Source organism: Schistocerca nitens, chromosome 6 (genome assembly GCF_023898315.1).
Source record: "Schistocerca nitens isolate TAMUIC-IGC-003100 chromosome 6, iqSchNite1.1, whole genome shotgun sequence".
NCBI lineage: Eukaryota > Metazoa > Arthropoda > Insecta > Orthoptera > Acrididae > Schistocerca > Schistocerca nitens.
Window position 1 is genome coordinate 10,763,720 of NC_064619.1, and position 22,319 is coordinate 10,786,038.

Sequence of the window (22,319 nt, forward strand, 5' to 3'; positions counted from 1 at the left end):
AGTGAAATGGTAATTAACAACCTATGAAGACCGTTTTTTAATACAAAGTTTCAGTTTAAATATATGTGAAGAAAACGATACTCGTTTCTGTGGTAGATTTCATAATACGTATTACTCTTAATTACATCACATATTTCACAATTTGTTAGTGTCTTCCCTCCCACCCCTCAGACATGGTTGTTTGTTACCTCTGCTTTTAAAGTCCCACAGAAGCCAAGAATTTTAAAAATAACGATAATGACAATAAAATATATGAAATGTTTTCTTAGTATTACTATTATTATTATTATTTCTTTACTTTCTCAGACGTTAAGTCTGGTTAAAAATGGAAAGTGACGCGGACCTTAATCAAGCGTCACTTCCTATTAACTGTACGGTATGTGTTATATTGCATTTAGGAACTTTCGGGTAATTGAACATGTATCAGTAATTACAGATTTCTGTAGTTGTATATATATGTTTGGATGTAGCTGTATTGCATTGATGTACTGGTGGATATTGTGTGGTATGACTCCTGTAGTTGATAGTATAATTGGTATGATGTCAACTTTATCCTGATGCTACATGTCCTTGACTTCCTCAGCCAGTTGGATGTATTTTTCAATTTTTTCTCCTGTTTTCTTTTGTATATTTGTTGTATTGGGTATGGATATTTCGATTAGTTGTGTTAATTTCTTCTTTTTATTGGTGAGTATGATGTCAGGTTTGTTATGTGGCGTTGTTTTATCTGTTATAATGGTTCTGTTCCAGTATAATTTGTATTCATCATTCTCCAGTACATTTTGTGGTGCATAATTGTATGTAGGAACTTGTTGTTTTAAAAGTTTATGTTGTAAGGCAAGCTGTTGATGTATTATTTTTGCGACATTGTCATGTCTTCTGGGGTATTCTGTATTTGCTAGTATTGTACATCCGCTTGTGATGTGATCTACTGTTTCTGTTTGTTGTTTACAAAGTCTGCATTTATCTGTTGTGGTATTGGGATCTTTAATAATATGCTTGCTGTAATACCTGGTGTTTATTGTTTGATTCTGTATTGCAATCATGAATCCTTCTGTCTCACTGTATATATTGCCTTTTCTTAGCCATGTGTTGGATGCGTCTTGATCGATGTGTGGCTGTGTTAGATGATACGGGTGCTTGCCATGAAGTGTTTTCTTTTTCCAATTTACTTTCTTCGTATCTGTTGATGTTATGTGATCTAAAGGGTTGTAGAAGTGGTTATGAAATTGCAGTGGTGTATCCGATGTATTTATATGAGTGATTGCCTTGTGTATTTTGCTAGTTTCTGCTCGTTCTATAAAGAATTTTCTTAAATTGTCTACCTGTCCATAATGTAGGTTTTTTATGTCGATAAATCCCCTTCCTCCTCCCTTTCTGCTTAATGTGAATCTTTCTGTTGCTGAATGTATGTGATGTATTCTATATTTGTGGCATTGTGATCGTGTAAGTGTATTGAGTGCTTCTAGGTCTGTGTTACTCCATTTCACTACGCCAAATGAGTAGGTCAATATTGGTATGGCATAAGTATTTATAGCTTTTGTCTTGTTTCTTGCTGTCAATTCTGTTTTCAGTATTTTTGTTAGTCTTTGTCTATATTTTTCTTTTAGTTCTTCTTTAATATTTGTATTATCTATTCCTATTTTTGTCTGTATCCTAGATATTTATAGGCATCCGTTTTTTCCATCGCTTCTATGCAGTCGCTGTGGTTATCCAATATGTAATCTTCTTGTTTAGTGTGTTTTCCCTTGACTATGCTATTTTTCTTACATTTGTCTGTTCCAGAAGCCATACTTATATCATTGCTGAATACTTCTGTTATCTTTAGTAATTGGTTGAGTTGTTGATTTGTTGCTGCCAGTAGTTTTAGATCATCCATGTATAGCAAATGTGTGATTTTGTGTGGGTATGTTCCAGTAATATTATTATTATTATTATTATTATTATTATTATTTGTTACCTCAGTGGTTAGAACAACACATTATTCTCACTTCCATGAAATTACAGCATAGTCAAATACGTCATTTAAAAGTATTCGTCCGAAAACTTGAGATTTAGATGTGTCATGCAACTTGTTTAGAACTGTAATAGAAAAGTCTCACACGTTTTAAAACGTCTTAATTTACACGATGGAAAATAGAAGTATGCACTCACTATAATCAGTTTCTCACCTCACTGTACGAATGTGAAGACAGGTGCACAGACTACAACTTTGTCAGCGTGTAAACGAGGGAACGTTGTTTCTTTTAGTCTATGTCTCGAAAGTCAGTGTGTACGTTTTTTCTCCATAGTGGAGGATATTTCTTTCAATGTATTCTCTCACTCAGCTTCTTATGGTTTGCTGGTTTCATCTGTGGGCTTACGAATCACGTCAGATTTGTTGTTAGCAAGTACAGTCACCCAGTAAGCGGATTTTTCGGGAAAATCATCAGGCAAATAGCTGAAACGTATGCTGCATTAAAAGATATTCTGTAGTTTTGAAGAATTCCTTTGCCATTTTAGACACCCTTTAGCCGGCCGGAGTGGCCGTGCGGTTGTAGGCGCTACAGACTGGAACCGAGCGGCTGCTACGGTCGCAGGTTCGAATCCTGCCTCGGGCATGGATGTGTGTGATGTCCTTAGGTTAGTTAGGTTTAAGTAGTTCTAAGTTCTAGGGGACTGATGACCTCAGAAGTTAAGTCGCATAGTGCTCAGAGCCATTTGAACCGTTTTTAGACACCCTTTTTTTCATGTTACTCTGTTCTCCATAGGTTATATGAGAACTTTATAAATTATGTATACATACACATATATGAACACTGTTATTAGTTTTCTGAGGACTGAATATCGCACCCATTACCATCTTATTCTACGTTCCTCTTGGAAATGCGCATAGGAACGAGCATTTTGTTTCGGTTTTGAAGCAGTTGTGTCTTTTATAGCAGTTCCTAACGACATGCAATAGCTACAGTAATGATGTGTACAACTTTAAATCCACTGTTAATTTTTGCAATGAAATGTTTCGTGAATCTATCCCGTAAAGGTTTAATTTGAAGGCCTTGACGGCTATCACAGATGATTTTTCAGCCCTATTATGGGATATTTATATGAAAGTGGCCGAACTATCTTAAGGTGGGCAGGACGTCAAACGGGCCGACTTGGAGTGGCAGAGGCGCCACAGGACATTTTAATTTGCAGTGTCTATACTTTTCAAATAAATTCATAAAATTTTGTCAGTATGACCAGGAGTGATTCAGTATTCACACTCATAGCAGTGGAAGTTCAAAAACAGAACGAATAATTACATGTGAGATCTCATCATTTTTTCACTTACTATGGGCTGCATTTGTTGCTATAGGTACACTATTCTTCGTAAGTAAGAGAGGTTCGTCGATGAATTTTGCACAGCATACAAACCATACTTACAGGTGTATGAAATTCTAGAATTTTCCAAATCTATTAAAATCTGTGGCAAAGACTGAGATAATTACGTATAAAATTAGAGTTTTTTTTTCTAAACATAGGTTCAAAATGTAACAGCTCATTCATTTTTTCATAAATTAAATAAATTCTAGAATTTTCATACACCCGTAGGTATGGTTTGTATGCTGTGCAAAATTCATCAAAGAAATGATTGAAGAACCACAATGCGAACAGCACAGTAAGAAAGGAAGTCAGACAGACACAACGGAGGAGATACCTACTGCAGATGATACTCTATCGGTGGCCGCCTGTCGATTCAATTTCGAACGCTGTGTGGTCCAATTGCTTGATGACTGTTAGTGTTCGATGTTTCCATCGTTTCCTTGGAGATCCCCTTGGGTGCTTTCCAGCAAGTGTAATTATATCACACAACAAAATATTTACTGCCATTTATTGTATGTCTGCAGTCTGTTCGTATGTTAAAACCCCTTTTTTCTCAGAGTCGAAACTGATGTCAAATACTAAGGTCTACGGTTCCTTGGTAGTATAAAAAATTTAAGCTTTTGAGTCAATGACTTCAAGAGATACAGCCCTTTATGTCATATATTTTGATATATAGAAACTCGCTCATTTATGAGTACATCGGCTGCCAAATGGCAGCGTCCTATATCACACGAAAAAGATCTGTAACACCGGAATTGTTGACAAGATGTTACAAACGTCGACTAACGGTCGTCGCGGAGTGTCAGTAGTCCCTGGTCCGTGTCATCGGTCAGTGTGAGGTGACACATTTCTTTTACCGCTGCGAAATTGCAAGCAGGAAGTCACGTCGCCTGCAAAATGACAGTTCTTCTTCCGCTCACGGCGCAAAATATCCCGCACCCACGTCACGTATCTTATAAGGCTCTTTATCTGCCGGGTAGACCTCACGGGCGACGGTGACAAATCCATAGAGTGCGTTGAACAAGGGAACTCCTAAGGACTAACTCGTGTATATTCTCGATGCATTTTTCAGCGAGTATTCTTACACTCTTTGACTGGCAACCTAGATCATAATACTTAACCTGCATAAGTTTTAACAACCTTTCTTTCTGCTTCTCGTCCCCAAAATCATATCTTTGTAGATCAGTCTTCTTAGAAGTAGGTACTGTTAGAAAAGTGTTTAGAGACTTGCACAGTGCACACATTTACGCCTGTTGCTTAATCCGTATCAAACTGTTTGTGTTACATTATAAACTCACCAATTCCAAGATTAGAAACCTCCATCCAAATGTTAGCCATCAATAGTTGCCGTTTGGTGGTATTGGTGTACATCTTATTTCACAAAACATTTTCCATCATATGAAAATCGGCGCAAATCCCTTCATAAGAAACCTTGAGCCACACTTAAATCAGTTGCTATTTTATGGCGAGTGGACTGGACTGTTCCCGCCAGCAATACAAAAAATTTTTGATGTCACTTTGTTGTCAGATTTGGGTTGTCAGATGCTTGAGTTAAGTCTATGTTGCTCCTTCTTTCACGAAAGTTTCTTCTATGGAGGGAAAATTTGTAAGACTAATTTGTCTCAAAGTATAAGTAAATATATATTTTTTCTTTAATTCAGAGAGTGTTTCTGTTAAAGAGCAGTTGAGATGCTCGTACCTTGCTGTCTCTGAACACAGTTTTCAAACTGCAGGAATGAACCATAAGAATGGTAACGAAAAATAGTAGTCGTGCTCACTGTAAAGATCTGTTCAAAGCACTGGTTGTTTCTACCACGCTATGTGAGGACATTTCCCAACCACTTATGTTGCCATCGCTATCGAATTTTGTTGATATAAGAACTATCATGGCAGAGAGAAAAGAAGAGAACTTCATTAAGAGTAATATGTAAGACTACGCAGAAGCGTGTTATCAGGCGTACATGAGAAGGTGGGCCAGCGCTACGTGTGAAGTCAAACTCGTTGACAACGTGCGAAGGAGGTGGCGGTGCTTCGATGACTAGGCAACGACAACACCCTCGGCTACCAGAAGCTGGCACACAGCCAGCATGTTCGAGAATCTTTTGTAAGTTTCTGGTAGAATCTTTAGGGAGGTCTTGGAAAGAGTCAGGGAAAACATCTCTATGGGAGAAGTGCACACAAGGGCCCCTGTAAAACCAGTATACACTACTTGCCATTAAAATTGCTACACCACGAAGATGACGTGCTACAGACGCGAAATTTAACCGACAGGAAGAAGATGCTGTCATATGCTAATGATTAGCTTTTCAGAGCATTCACACAAGGTTGACGACGGTGGCGACACTTACAACGTGCTGACACGAGGAAAGTTTCCAACCGATTTCTCATACACAAACAGCAGTTGACCGGCGTTGCCTGGTGAAACATTGTTGTGATGCCTCGTGTAAGGGGGAGAAATGCGTACCATCACGTTTCCGACTTTGGTAAAGATCTGATTGTAGCGTATCGCGATTGCGGTTTATCGTATCGCGACATTGCTACTCGCGTTCGTCGAGATCCAATGACTGTTATCAGAATATGGAATCGTTGGGTTCAGGAGGGTAATACGGAACGCCGTGCTGCATCCCAACGGCCTCGCATCACTAGCAGTCGAGATGACAGGCATCTTATCCGCATGGCTGTAACGGATCGTGCAGCCACGTCTCGATCCCTGAGTCAACCGATGGGGACGTTTGGAAGACGACAACCATCTGCACGAACAGTTCGACGATGTTTGCAGCAGCTTGGACTATCAGCTCGGAGACCATGGCTGCGGTTACCCTTGACGCTGCATCACAGACAGAAGCGCCTGCGATGATGTATTCAACGACGAACCTGGGTGCGTGAATGGCAAAATGTCATTTTTTCGGATGAATCCAGGTTCTGTTTACAGCATCATGATGGTCGCATCCGTGTTTGGCGACATCGCGGTGAACGCACATTGGAAGCGTGTATTCGTCATCGCCATACTGGCGTATCACCCGGCGTGATGGTATGGGGTGCCACTGGTTACACGTCTCGGTCAGCTCATGTTCGCATTGATGGCACTTTGAACAGTGGACGTTACATTTCAGATGTGTTATGACCCGTGGCTCTACCCTTCATTCGATCCTTGTGAAACCCTACATTTCAGCACGATAATGCACGACCGCATGTTTCAGGTCCTGTACGGGCCTTTCTGGATACAGAAAATGTTCGACTTCTGCCCTGGCCAGCACATTCTCCAGATGTCTCACCAACTGAAAACGTCTGGTCAATGGTGGCCGAGCAACTGGCTCGTCACAATACGCCAGTCACTACTGTTGATGAACAGTGGTATGTTGAAGCTGCATGGGCAGCTGTACCTGTATACGCCATCCAAGCTCTGTTTGACTCAATGCCCAGGCGTATCAAAGTCGTTATTACGGCCAGAGGTGGTTGTTCTGGGTTCTGATTTCTCAGGATCTATGCACCCAAATTGCGTGAAATGTAATCACGTGTCAGTTGTAGTATATTTGTCCAATGAATACCCGTTTATCATTTCTTCTTGGTGTAGCAATTTTAATGGCCAGTAGTGTATAAACGGCCAGTGCAGGGACCAAGAAGTGATTACCAGGAAGCAACTATGAGCAGTACAACGACCGAGTAGCAAGAGCAGTCACTATACAGAGAATCTTTGATGCTGATGGAGTAAGAATTACGAGAAGCCTGCACGCATTCTAGGTAGGGCAAATGAGTTTCCTATAGGTATCCAGAAACATTTGTTATGTTGTGTTTTCTGTCTGTTAGTAAAGAAAAGGCTTCGTGTAATTTATATCTAGTAGTAGCCACGGGCAATAGCTGATTTTCTTGTGTGCGTCAAAATATAAAATGAAACAAGCGCTGTCCCGCACATGTCACTCATTATAGTTGAAATCTTTGTTTGGCTATTGTCAGAACGAGTTTTTACGAGTGCTCATCTCTGATAGCGAAACGTAGAACACAGGAGCTGGGAGATGCTGGAAAGGACTAATAAACATAGAGTGGTAGCGTGTAATGGTTGATGTGCAAAGATAAAAAACCACAGTAAAACACCTCTCCAAATAAGGTTGAACTATTGGGAAATATGATGTTCTGAAATTGAATCCTTAATGCTTGCGCCCTTATTCACTCTTCCTGCGAGATCAAGATCTTCTTCTCTCTATTCCCAAATCACCTGCACTAAGCATCCTAGGAGACTGCGACCATATAGCACCGTCCAGCCAATCCCAAGTAAAAGCCGAAATTTTTGAAGCGATCATTAAATCAACCAGAAACAATTCCTTGGAATCAAAATCCAACTGTCGACGAGTTTAATGGCTCCTTTCATGGACAAGAGATAAGCCAGTGCGTGTCTTGATGCGACTGGCAGTAAGATAGTTGGTATGATGCACAACTCCGGCGAAAGTTGGAATATAACAACCCGGTGATTCTGACATGCACTTACAGCTACTGGTTATTAACGAAGCTGTTGAAATTAAATTAACAAGTAACCTTATAAACAGAGATGCTAGATTTTCCTTAAATTCAGCATGGCATCCTGCTCTCTCCCTTGTCAAAAAAAAAAAAAAAAAACAGGAGGAGAGAGTTTATGCGACCTCACTCGCTGACCATTAATTTCATTGTAGACACTGATGATGTCGGCCTTTAATTTGTGACAGCGGTAGTTTTTACAGTGTGAATGTGTGTGTGTGTGTGTGTGTGTGTGTGTGTGTGTGTTTATCTTTCCCGAATTTCTCTGAAAACCTAGGTTTTAAATTACCTTGCACAGTGTTTACTTGCTGCAGTTTTGCTTTGAAACTGGCAGAGTGTGGTCCTGTTGAAATATGGGCGGCTGTCGACGTCGTCACCCGGCTTCATTCCCGTAAGTTATCGGAACGTTCTACGAGGTGTCGCTAGAAAAAAACCGGACTAGTACTGGTGAAACAATAAAACGAATGCAATAAGGCTGAAAGTCGCGTGGCCTGTCACGTGACTCTCGCTCCGCCTACTGCTCGAGTTTCATCTGCCTCCTGCACTCAGTCTGCCCGTGGCGTCTGTTTTTCGACACTTTCCTTGTCAACTCCTGTTAACTCAGACACTGCTCTGATTGTTAAACGGCGATCTTGTCGAACAAGTTTACCGATTTTTTCAATGTTTGCATCAGTTTTTGCTGACAATGGTCTGCCAGTGCGAGTGTCATCACTGGTGTCTTCGCGGCCATCTTTAAATCGTTTAAACCACTCAAACACTTGTGTTCGCGATAAACAATCATCGCCGTACACTTGTTGTAACATTACAAACGTTTCACTTGCAGATTTTCCTAGTTTGAAACAAAATTTGATGTTAACACGCTGTTCTTTCCATACACTCAACATTTTCCGACGCACAGACAAAACGTCAACTACTTAAAACAGACGCCACGGGCAGACTGAGTGCAGGAGGCAGATGAAACTCGAGCAGTAGGCGGAGCGAGAGTCACGTGACAGGCCACGCGACTTTCAGCCTTATTGCATTCGTTTTATTGTTTCACCAGTACTAGTCCGGTTTTTTTCTAGCCACACCTCGTATACGCCGGGAGAAACTCAGGTCTCACAACTCAGAGTGGGCTTTAGAATGGAAACCACAAGTCGCCATTACGCTCCTGATGTCAGCTGACTGACTGTGTTAGTAGCGATACACTGTGAAATGATGTTTGTATAAAGTGCGTATGCTGCATGCAGTGACTGGCAGTGAGAAATTAATGTACAGTTTCGCACTGGCCTTTACCAATATTAAGTGAACACCTTGGCAAACAGTGTTCTACAGCAGTGATAAACCGAATGAAGTGGCGCCGTTTAAAGCGGATTGGCGTTGTATTAGTGAGGGTTGAAGTTCCAATCTTCATCTGGCGATTCCGATTGTGGTTTCCCATGGTTTCCCGAAACTATTTCTTGCAAATGCCAGCGTGGTTTCTACTACTATGTCACAGACAACTACCGGTCCCTTCCCTGTCACACTAGAACTGTAAATCTGTAAATATCTGTACATATGGTTTATGTTATTTTTGTTGTTCTTAAATCGTAATACCATGAAATGCCCAATATCCTTGCAAAAGTGAGCCACGGATGAAAAGAATTACCACTACTACTACTACTACTACTACAGAGTGTATACGACCCGGGACAACCGGGAGATCCGGGAAAAACCCGGGAATTTTTTCATCCGGGAGAAAACCTGGAAAAACCCGGGAGCTTTTTAGAATTCCGGGAATTTTTCATTATTTCAGTTTTCAGTTAAATTTTTGTAACATTGACCGGTAAGAACCAATACTCTAACAAAGGATATTACTGTATTTCGCTACTGCAGAATAATACTGCAATAATAAAACTTGAAAGAGAGAAAAAAAACGAAAATAAAACAAAGTTGCCAAGGAAATGAGCCATATACAGCAACAAAACACAGTGCTCACATAAGCGTCTGCCAACAGCAAAATGTGTCAACGGCTGCAGGAAGACTATGCAGTGCTGCATAACAGCAAATTGCCTCCGATTAGCGTGACGTCAGTCCGCAGCTCGTGGTCGTGCGGTAGCGTTCCCGCTTCCCGCGCCCGGGTTCCCGGGTTCGATTCCCGGCGGGGTCAGGGATTTTCTCTGCCTCGTGATGACTGGGTGTTGTGTGATGTCCTTAGGTTATTTAGGTTTAAGTAGTTCTAAGTTCTAGGGGACTGGTGACCTCAGATGTTAAGTCCCATAGTGCTCAGAGCCATTTGAACCATTTTTAGCGTGACGTCACAACTGCTTACAGTAGATTCATTTGAGCAGTTGCGAGCGAGCTCATGCGTATGCGCAGTTGAGTCGCGTATGGGGTAGTACCTTCTCCCGCTTTTTTGCCAGAACGCTACACTGGTATGGGCCAGCTCTACAGTCCTCGGCTAAAATGGCTCTGAGCACTATGGGACTTAACGTCTGTGGTCATCAGTCCCCTAGAACTTAGAACTACTTAAACCTAACTAACCTAAGGACATCACACACATCCATGCCCGAGGCAGGATTCGAACCTGCGACCGTAGAGTCCTCGGCTAGCAGCCACTAAAGTTCTATTGTGGGAGCAATGCGGAAAGCGAGTTGTACGAACACGTAATAACACCTAACCAGAGAAAGGCGCGGGATAACTAAAACGGTGATTGTGGCGGGGTTAGTCAAGTTAACCGGAGAATAAGTTTTATCCCTGGCAGGAATATTCACAGAATTTGTGATGACAAGACTGTTAGAACGAGGAAGGAGAAGAAACGGGGACATCTCACAAATTATGGAAGATTATGACGATTCCAAATTTATATAAAAATTTCGTACTATTGCTTCAGAAGCTAAAGCGTATGAATGAAATGTGAAACTATTTCTTAACATGAAACTTTTTGCTTGTAGTAGGCCTAATAGGCATTGATTATATTCTGTCGTGTTGTAAAAATGACCATTTGTGCCAAAACAGTGTCGTTTATTCGGTGTGTTTTCAGATCAAAAACCACGCCAGTCTTGGGTTCTATTCGTATTAATAGCATTTTCAGTATTAGACAACATTTGGTTTTTTCATGTAACAAAACGTTTGACGAACTTTGTTGAGCTAATAGATTCTTACCCAAAAGGAATGCACGCCATGTAAAGCTGTACTAAGGTTAGTGAGAAAAACAATGCAAGAACTTAAGGATTGAAGAAATGTGTACTGTCTTGCTTGTCTGTTGTCTTTACCGGTTTTATGTATCCTATATTTAATTTTATGTCACACAAAACATAAAGTTATTAGCTAACAGGCAATACAGAGTGCAGATTTTCTGAAGAGTTACTGTTCTCCCGGTTACAAAAAATCCCATCCAGTATTTATTGTCGGTTTTTTTTTAAAAAAACAGGGCCAGGTTGTCAAACCGGCCGATTGGGAGCAGGACAGGCACCTCAGGAAATTTTGATTTCCACTGTCCTGAATATAGTTTGATGGCACCCATTACAAAATGTTACATGTTTGAGTTCCACAGAACGAAATACAGTGATGTGCGATAGATTGCTGTGTGAAGAGGCGCGGGACTGCACTTTGGCACATTTAAGACCAAACAATGTCTTACGTTTCCTCAGACACATATACACTCCTGCAAATGGAAAAAAGAACACATTGACACCGGTGTGTCAGACCCACCATACTTGCTCCGGCCACTGCGAGAGGGCTGTACAAGCAATGATCACACGCACGGCCGCACGGCACAGCGGACACACCAGGAACCGCGGTGTTGGCCGTCGAATGGCGCTAGCTGCGCGGCATTTGTGCACCGCCGCCGTCAGTGTCAGCCAGTTTGCCGTGGCATACGGAGCTCCATCGCAGTCTTTAACACTGGTAGCATGCCGCGACAGCGTGGACGTGAACCGTATGTGCAGTTGACGGACTTTGAGTGAGGGCGTATAGTGGGCATGCGGGAGGCCGGGTGGACGTACCGCCGAATTGCTCAACACGTGGGGCGTGAGGTCTCCACAGTACATCGATGTTGTCGCCAGTGGTCGGCGGAAGGTGCACGTGCCCGTCGACCTGGGACCGGACCGCAGCGACGCACGGATGCACGCCAAGACCGTAGGATCCTACGCAGTGCCGTAGGGGACCGCACCGCCACTTCCCAGCAAATTAGGGACACTGTTGCTCCTGGGGTATCGGCGAGGACCATTCGCAACCATGAAGCTGGGCTACGGTCCCGCACACCGTTAGGCCGTCTTCCGCTCACGCCCCAACATCGTGCAGCCCGCCTCCAGTGGTGTCGCGACAGGCGTGAATGGAGGGACGAATGGAGACGTGTCGTCTTCAGCGATGAGAGTCGCTTCTGCCTTGGTGCCAATGATGGTCGTATGCGTGTTTGGCGCCGTGCAGGTGAGCGCCACAATCAGGACTGCATACGACCGAGGCACACAGGGCCAACACCCGGCATCATGGTGTGGGGAGCGATCTCCTACACTGGCCGTACACCACTGGTGATCGTCGAGGGGACACTGAATAGTGCACGGTACATCCAAACCGTCATCGAACCCATCGTTCTACCATTCCTAGACCGGCAAGGGAACTTGCTGTTCCAAGAGGACAATGCACGTCCGCATGTATCCCGTGCCACCCAACGTGCTCTAGAAGGTGTAAGTCAACTACCCTGGCCAGCAAGATCTCCGGATCTGTCCCCCATTGAGGATGTTTGGGACTGGATGAAGCGTCGTCTCACGCGGTCTGCACGTCCAGCACGAACGCTGGTCCAACTGAGGCGCCAGGTGGAAATGGCATGGCAAGCCGTTCCACAGGACTACATCCAGCATCTCTACGATCGTCTCCATGGGAGAATAGCAGCCTGCATTGCTGCGAAAGGTGGATATACACTGTACTAGTGCCGACATTGTGAATGCTCTGTTGGCTGTGTCTATGTGCCTGTGGTTCTGTCAGTGTGATCATGTGATGTATCTGACCCCAGGAATGTGTCAATAAAGTTTCCCCTTCCTGGGACAATGAATTCACGGTGTTCTTATTTCAATTTCCAGGAGTGTATTTTATGTATCACACTCTTCGGAAAGATGTGCGATACGAAATGGGCTTTTTTTGAAAAATCAGTTTTTAAAATTTTTTGTGTCCTACCTCAAACGCTCTAGTATTGCCCCGGTTCGGAAATATCGTAGATCCGGTGCAGATCTACAGAGCAGTCTTAAGTTGTAATGGGGAAGTGGGTAGTCTCACGTCACCCGTGTTTACGTTTGATGATTTTACTGTTTCCTTTTCGTTTATAGCTCTTACGTCAAATGAAAACAAAACTGATTTCTGTGACCGGGAGCTATCAAGTGAATTACATAATTACGAAAGGCTAATATATGTTATTAGTTTCAGATTTTATTTTATTTCCCCTTGCTGACAGTCAAGCATTAATCGCATTGCAGAACACTGAAGTTATTTCTGTCGGTTTGCTAAAGAAATTTGGTTTTTATTAATCTTTTCCGCTGAACCAACCAATTTATTTGAAACGGAGTGTTTACTTCCATACTGTTGGCTAGTTTCAACTGTTCGCTGCATTTCAGGTGCATGTTTTCATCTTCTATAACGTGTGGCGTTATGCCATAATAAAGAATCAAACATGAGATAATACAGTACTGGTACTCCAAGGATATTTACATACGAATGTGCACTTTAAGCCGAATTATGCATTTTACGAGGTGCGGCTAGAAAAAAACCGAACTGATGCTGGAAAATATTTATTTACAATTATTTACAATTTCATGTTATCTCCTTCAATGTACTCTCCTCCTCGGTCTCTACACCGCTCCATACGAATTTTCCACTGTTCATAGCAATGCTGCAGATCATTTTCGGTAAGTCCATACATTACTTCCGTCGCTTTTTCTTTTACTGCTTCAACAGTCTCAAATCTAGTTCCTTTCAAAGCTGACTTGACTTTAGGGAAAAGAAAAAAGTCACAGGGGGCCAAATCAGGTGAGTAGGGTGGATGATCTAAGATGGGAATGTTGTGTTTTGCCAAAAACGTCTTCACTGACAACGCACTGTGAGCTGGGGCATTGTCTTGGTGATGGATCCATGACTTTTTTTCTCCACAAATCGTTCCGTTTTCTCCGTACTCGCTCACGTAGGGTAGCCAGGACGCTAATGTAGTAATGCTGATTCACTGTTTGTCCCGCTGGTGCCCAATCAATGTGCACAATCCCTTTGATGTCAAAAAAAAAAAAAAACAATCATCATTGCCTTGAATTTCGATTTTGACATTCGTGCTTTTTTTTTGTCGTGGAGAACCAGAAGTTTTCCAATGCATCGATTGGCGTTTAGTTTCGGGATCGTAAGTAAAAAACCACGATTCATCGCAAGTAATAACATTTTGTAAGAAGGTGGGATCACTTTCAATGCTTTCCAGGATGTCAGAACAAATCATTCTTCGGCGTTCCTTCTGTTCAATTGTGAGACACTTTGGAACCATTTTTGAACACACTTTGTTCATGTTGAAACTTTCATGCAGAATCTTCCTAACACTTTCCTTGTCAACTCCTGTTAATTCAGACACTGCTCTGATTGTTAAACGGCGATCTTGTCGAACAAGTTTACCGATTTTTTCAATGTTTGCATCAGTTTTTGCTGACAATGGTCTGCCAGTGCGAGTGTCATCACTGGTGTCTTCGCGGCCATCTTTAAATCGTTTAAACCACTCAAACACTTGTGTTCGCGATAAACAATCATCGCCGTACACTCGTTGTAGCATTACAAACGTTTCACTTGCAGATTTTCCTAGTTTGAAACAAAATTTGATGTTAACACGCTGTTCTTTCTGTACACTCAACATTTGCCGACGCACAGACAAAACGTCAACTACTTAAAACAGACGCCACGGGCAGACTGAGTGCAGGAGGCAGATGAAACTCGAGCAGTAGGCGGAGCGAGAGTCACGTGACAGGCCACGCGACTTTCAGCCTTATTGCATTCGTTTTATTGTTTCACCAGTACTAGTCCGGTTTTTTTCTAGCCACACCTCGTATTATGGTTCACGAGATACCCGTGCTCTTCGAGTGTCCTCTAATGTCTTGTTTCTTTTATGACATTATGTAAGACGCTTGTTATCAAGCGCACTCTGGCAAGTGCTGAAACAAACCTATTTCTAACAGATCGCTGGAAAATATTGCGAATGGTGGTTTGAAAAGCGTTACTTTCAAAGGAAATTTCCTTTTACGCAAGATGAATTTCTTAAATCCCAGAGCTTTTGACTCTTCATTTAAAAATCAACTCTCTGAGTACGATAATTTAGAATAATTTCGAGCCCAGAAGATCTAACATTTATGTCGTTCTTAGACATTTTACTGGCACATTAGTGAAATGTATCTTAAAGTGTAACACGTGTAAAAAAGGGACAATATTATATGTGGAAGCTTTTCTTTTCTTGTAGCAACACTATGTATATTAATTTAAACCATTAACTTTTGCTATTGTGTGTTCACGTTACCTAACAGTGATGTTGCTTTTGGCGGACTAGATCACGTGTCCTATGTTCTGAATATCCACTGTCATCGGCTGGCGAGATCACGTGACGTGAGCTATGACTGGCTTACAAAAGCGCATCGCAATCACGATTTCAATGCTTCGGAAAGTAACATGCGATGTTTGGTGGAATTCGAATTTATACTTTCGTAATATGAAAATATGCAGTGTACATGTTGCTGCACGTCAGACATCTTCCCAAAACTTGCTTGGTTCCCTGAGTTTCGTTTGCTAAAGTGCCGGGAAATTCTATGTCCGTGTATAAAACCATAACCATTCAAAAGACTGATAAGTTTTACAGGTCCAAGGAAAGGTATACTCTCACTTAACATGGAAAAAGTGTATTTTCACCCACGAGGAAATGTACTTTTAACTGGGAATTCCGGGAAAAATCCGGGAATTATTTTCCTCGTCCACGTATACACCATGTACTACTACTACTACTACTACTACTACTACTAGTTCTAGTGCAGATACATTGTGGAAAATTTCCCTTCTCCACTAACAATCTGATAACGTTATAGATTCAGCTCTGACATAGTTGCACATGAACTTCCTTAACCGCCTCTTCGAGTTTTACTGGTGGAAATGTCTTCTGCTTTTTCTATATTTCGTTTCTTTTGCTTTCAGTGAGACGAGATTTCTCTCCTCGGCAGGTAGTTTCTGCAAGTTCCCCGGGAGGCAGGTTGGGGGATGGGGGTGCTGGGGGGAGGAGAGAGGGGGGGGGGCGGAAACGTTGCGGAAGTAACACCCGAGAAACGTTAACTTTCTTCTTGGCGCCACTTCTGGGAGCCATTCGGATACGCAAGCAGTCTCGCCGAGGGAGAGCTTACTTCTTACACCATCAAGTCTCTTTTCACTTCTTCTGTAGCGTACCAGTACGGATATCCAAACGCGTTGTGCCTGGTTCTGTATTCTGACTGTAAAATTTTTCATTGCGAGCACTGTACAAGTTTCACTTGAGAATACCCCACAAACATGAAAGGATATGGTTAAAAAAATCCTCACATTTGCTTGTCTTCCTGTCTTCCTGCTTTCCTGTCTGCTGCCTTGACAGGTACTTCTCACACACAGTAAATGTGAACCTTACACCCTGTCTGCAACTGTCATCATAAATTAAGAACTGTCACAAGTTGAATGATTACTTAGCTGACCGAAGTTCACTTTGCAAATATTTGTGGACATATATACCGAAGACTCATTCAGAAGAAACTGCAACATTCATTCATTAAACGCTAAACGGTAAAAATGATTTGCACTTGGAAAGCGCTTCCTTAGGCATTATACCATAGTTAATGCGTTATTCATCAGGATTAGACGAAAAACATCGAGTCATACACTCAAAGTCTTCAAACTTAAATTAAAATATTTTCTTGTGGCACATTTCTTGTATTCTGTACTGGAGTTTTCAGTGGTTGAGAAAGTTTTTAAGGAGTATGTTATTTATTGGTAAAGTCATTCAAATTCTTACGGTTTTTTATTCTTTACTTTCTTTATTTCTAAGCAGCAGTCTGAGTCGCTCAATAACCAACTTGCCTTGGCTCGATTAATGCCACGGGACTTGATGACTAAATAAATGAATTAAATACATAGGGACCCTGGCATTATTCACGGTATGGGCACATTGAATGCTCAGCACTTTCAATACGACACCATTAGTGGTCCGAGTGAGCTGTCTTACGTCATTTTTCTCTGTATTTCTTATTTCTTTACTAATGCTCTTTCGTATTAACTGATACACTGCAAAATATATGCGTGGACAACGTAACAGCATCAACTGCACAAGTCATAAAGAGCCCTTCCTTTGTTCAGACTTAGCATAAGCCAAATTCTGATTCGCAGTACAGTTATGGGTGTCACCGTTGACACTACACTTTTCCTGTTGGGTGATCGTGTTTACTTGTTGTGTTTGCTCGAAAGTGTGTTAACGACTTTAAGTGATATGATTTGAGGTGTAGCTGATATCAAGCACAGCAGCATCCGAAATACGAGATGAAATGAGATTAGATTAGATACACGTTTTGTTACACTGATACACAATGGGGAGACCCACATAAAGCAAGAATAGATAAAACGTTTTACAAAAGCAGAGAGATATGAGATATGATGCCGTGTCTTTCACAGATGCTAAGTGAAGAGTTCCTGTTGGGTATGGAATAAGTCAAATATTCTGAAACATATTTTCACTTAGGAGGTAATAACAAGCTAGTCACATAACACGCAAATGTACAACGTCCTGAGCAACATTTTTAGGCTGTTGCAGCCATGCATCATTAAACAGAAAATCAGTTTACGATAACACTCCACATTGATCACATTAGCCGACCGTTGTGCCGAGTCGTTCTAGGCGCTACAGTCCGGAACCACGCGGCTACTCCGGTCGCAGGTTCGAATCCTGCCTCGGGCATGGATGTGTGTGATGTGCATAGGTTATTTAGGTTTAAGTAGTTCCACGTCTAGGGGACTGATGAGCTCAGATGTTAAGAGCCATAGTGATTAGAACCATTTGAAGCCATTTGATCACATTACGACACTGAAGTGCAGGAATCAGATTTTACGTAACACTCACGTTATTTGATATTATTAACAATATATAAACATAAATCGAACCCTCTAAGAAATTTGTGAATGGGATAGAAAAAGTTGGCACTATATCCTTTAGGCTCGTCTTAAACTGAACTGTATTATTAGTGAAACTTTTTATGACAGTTTTTGAAAACGTCTGTTCCTGAATAAGGACACCTCTTTGGACCCAAGTAAATGATTTAAATTCTTTGTGAAGATTATTCTTGTTGTATGATTTTATGAACTAAGCTGTTTGTTTGAAAAACAGATGTGTTATTTATGAGAATTTTCATTAAGGAATAAATATTTTGGGAATCAGCAGTTAGTACCCCCAATTCCTTCAAAACGCCTGTGAATGACGTTCTTGATTTCTGGCAAAAAAGTATTTTCTATCACACGGTTTGGACAAGGAAAACCACATGTTAGCTTAATGATTTAACCCAGAAAATGATCCCGTGTAACTTTATGATGAAGTGTTTTGCATCATCTGTGCAGTGTGAGCATTGCAAATAAGGATTCCTGTTATCTGATTGTTTCGTCGCTTCATGGTAGAACAACTTCATAATTACAAATGAAAAGCTCTCAGCTGTGCTGTTTCTATGGTATTAATTTACTTCAGTAACCTGTCTTCGGCTTACAAGGCCATAACCACAACTTAACAGTGTACCGTATTGAAATAGGATACAATACTAATGCATAACGTCGCAAAAAGGATCACGCATGCTGCAGTGGAGATTACAGGATTCTAACTCCACATTAGCTGATCACGTACTGAGGGCCACAGCTACTGGTCACATTACCATGTCCTCCACCTAGCAAATAGCGGACAGAAACTTACTCTTTAAACCAATAAAAATATTGTGCACAGTGCACATTTTATTTTAAAATGACCTAACACAGCTTAGTGTGTCGCCTCTTCTAAACTTTATGTAAGCCCCACATTTCTCCAACCCTTCACGCGCACTCTCTCTCTCTCATTCTATTCCCCATTTTACCAAAATAGTTCAGATGGCTCTGAGCACTATGGGACTTAACATTGGAGGTCATCAGTCCCCCAGACTTAGAACTATTTAAACATAACTAACCTAAGCACATCACACACATCCAAGCCCAAGGTAGGATTCGAACCTGCGACCGTAGCAGCAGCGCGGTTCCGGAGTGAAGCGCCTAGAACCGCTCGGTCACAACGGCCGCCGTTTTACAAAGTATTTATTTTATTACGACTGTCAATGTACTTCATATATTCTGTTCTTTTATTTTGTGTACATCTTTTTGCAATAAGAGACAATTGTCCATACCCCTGATGTATATGATTTAGCTTATATGTTTGCTGTTACAATTTTGGGTTCTTTCCTTTACACTGTTACTGCATCACTTTCTATATTTAATACCTGTTCATTCCCCACTACTCATACCTTGCATTAATTTATTTCATTGTCTTGGTCAATTTAATTCAAAATGTTGTTTTACCACATACATAGTTTTTCTTTTGTTGAAAGTAATTTTTTATTCTTTGTAAATCTTCTAATTTTCCACCTCATCTTAGCACCCAACACACACACACACACACACACACACACACACACACACACACACACACACACACACACACACACACACACACAGAGAGAGAGAGAGAGAGAGAGAGAGAGAGACATTGACAGGTTCTTCGATGTTTAGTCTTAATGTTTTACTGGCGTGTTCGCTTTCCATTTATTTACTTTTCAACATTAGCGTTTTCAATAACGTTACAAAGCAATATCAAAGATGAAATTTACTATGCATTTGCATTACATTGTCCGTTTGAAATATCTTTTGCAATATTGGAAGCCGAAATCTGGTTACCGCAGTAAATTAACACTGTAGAACATCCATAATTTAGTGTTTTTCGTTTACAATTAATAAGGATTTGTTTAGACGCATCAGCAGTTTTGTGGTATGTTTCTCTCAACTGTACTTGGTATGAAAGAGCAATTACAAGAAATTTGGCCTGTCAACCTCTTGACTAGTTTATTGAATGGATAAGAAGTTTGCTCAAGTGATGTGACAGGAAAGTGGTCCGATGTTTTTACAGGGCTTTAGTACGACTGCAACAATCCAGCGCCTGAGCGCCCGTTGCTAAGAGACGTTCCCGTTTGTGTTGTTGCAGCCGGATGCGGACTCGCAGAGCCACACGTTCCGCTGCAAAGTGTTCAAGCGGCCGCGACCGTGCAACCTCTGCCACCAGCCCATCCACCAGCAAGGCAGCTGCTGCAGAGGTAAGCTCGCTGGCTGCGTTCACCTGCCTAGCGCTCGCCCGCCGTTAAGGAAGTGTCAGGTATTCTGAAGGTTACGCTCTTACAGTATTCGCTTGATGTTAAGAAACATGGCGCAAAATTTATATTATTTAGTGGAGGAGATCAGAAAAGACCAGGGCGACGACCAAATGGAAGACGGGTAGATACAGTGGAAATCATGCAGGGGCAACATTCCTTCCGCTGCACGCTGCTGTTAACGATTCCTTATCGTTGGTCGTAGCCGATCTAGAGACGAAGTACGATACCCAATAAAACTACCTCAGTCTATCACTTTTTTTTTTTTTTACAAATATGTCACGAGTTCCTAGGTTGTGACTAGGTCGGAACCTAATAACATATCTTAAATTTCTGTAAGTGAAGCATGTTTTCGCGATTAGACACTGTTGTGAATAACTGAAGGAAGCAAGTACCTTTCGGATGATCTGTCTCTGTCAAGTTATTTAGCTCGATAAAACTTGGACTATGTGTAAATAAAATGTACTTTTGGTAATTTCCAAGAATGATTGCCTATCGAAGTTGGAGGGCTACAAACGATACATATCGAACGTGCGATAGTAAATCGATTATGGGAGTCTCGTGGTGCGCGTTATGACCAATTATTTGTAATCGTCATTTTTATCAGTTTTTCGTTGTTTCTTCAGTTCGTGTACATTACGTTCCCGCCGTAATTATTTGTGATTCCACTGGGAACTCGACACAGTTTCTCTTGATAGCGATTGTAGTGTCTGGTGCTTCTCACGTTTCTTCTGCGGATTGCCTGACATAGAAAACTCTAATTCGATGCATATCCAGCGTGGAGAATTGTTTGTGTTTTTGCCGCCAATATGGACTTCTGCCGGACGAGGAAAGGAGGGAGTGTGTTGACTGTGGTGCTGCGAAGCCCGTAAAACTTCGTAAGAGGAGTGTGGGCATCGAGATTCCGTTGCAATTTCATTGCGGACTTTGCGGAAAGCGAACCAGCATCAGGAAAAACACGTGGTTCGATTCCTCCAAATTATCGATTCAGACGAGCGTAATTCTTGTATCATGCTGGATTCGAGATTACACGTTGCAAGCCACAGCATCACAAACTGAGTTATCGGCAAATACCGTGTATGACTATTTCGGGTTTTGTCGAGAAGTGTGCTACGTGGTAGTGACAAATGTCAGTGTGCCAATTGGTGGACCGAATAAAACAGCAGAAATAGACGAATCTCATATTGCTAGACGAAAGAATAAGAGAGGACGAGCTTCTAAAAGAGAAGTAGATCATATTTGGGTTTTCGGTGGGATAGAAAGAGAGTCCCGAAAGTGTTTCGTTATGAGGGTACTGTCCGGATTCAAGTTGACTTTAGTGGGTCTCGTAAAACATTTCATACTGCCTGGAACAGAAGTCGTCGCAGACGGGTTTCAGTCGTACCAGACTCTCAAAGCTGAAGGGTTCGAGCATGAATTCGTGAACCACTGTGTGGAGTTCGTCTCTTCATATGACGCCAGTGTCCATACTCAGAATATAGAACGGCTGTGGAAGTGTGTCAGGTCTACCATAAGAAGAGAAGGGCTTCCAGGACAGGGGGACGAACTGTACTTGTTCCAGTACCTATACTTGCACAACTTGCGTTTGCAGGGGAAAGTCGACGCATGCGACACTCTTCCGATATTCCTGCCAGATATTGGCAGAGTTTACCCTGGGTACGGGAAAAAAGGAACTGCCCCTGTAGCTTATACATCACGTGGACTGTCACAAGACCACAACACCGACGAATTTACAGGTGCTTCTCTAACGTTTTCCTTTTGTCGTTGCTGTAGTGACAACTTGAAACATACTCGTAACGCGCGCCGCGAGACTTCCATAATCGATTTACTATCCCACGTTCGATATGTATCTTTTGGAGCCCACCAACTTCGATAGGCAATCATTCTTGGAAATTTTCTTCAATGATAGTAATTACAAAGAAGCTACGGCGACTCATGGTGGTCCCAGTGTGCTCCAATGCTCGCCACAAAATTGCCAAGGAGTTCTTATGGTAAGGCGTTCGATTTCTGCACCAGCGCGGCTTACAACTGCTGTATAGCCATAGGTTACAAGAGCTACTCCAT

At 41.9% G+C, this 22,319-nt stretch overlaps 1 protein-coding gene across 1 annotated transcript in view; it reads left to right on the top strand.

Annotated features, from left to right (window-relative positions):
- LOC126262595 (SH3 and cysteine-rich domain-containing protein 2-like) overlaps positions 1-22,319 on the top strand; it is a 562,394-nt gene that overhangs the window by 50,758 nt on the left and 489,317 nt on the right. Inside the window, exon 2 of the mRNA XM_049959336.1 lies at positions 20,093-20,201. Within this exon, the coding sequence (XP_049815293.1) occupies positions 20,093-20,201 (109 nt within the window). The remainder of the gene's footprint in view (positions 1-20,092; positions 20,202-22,319) is intronic.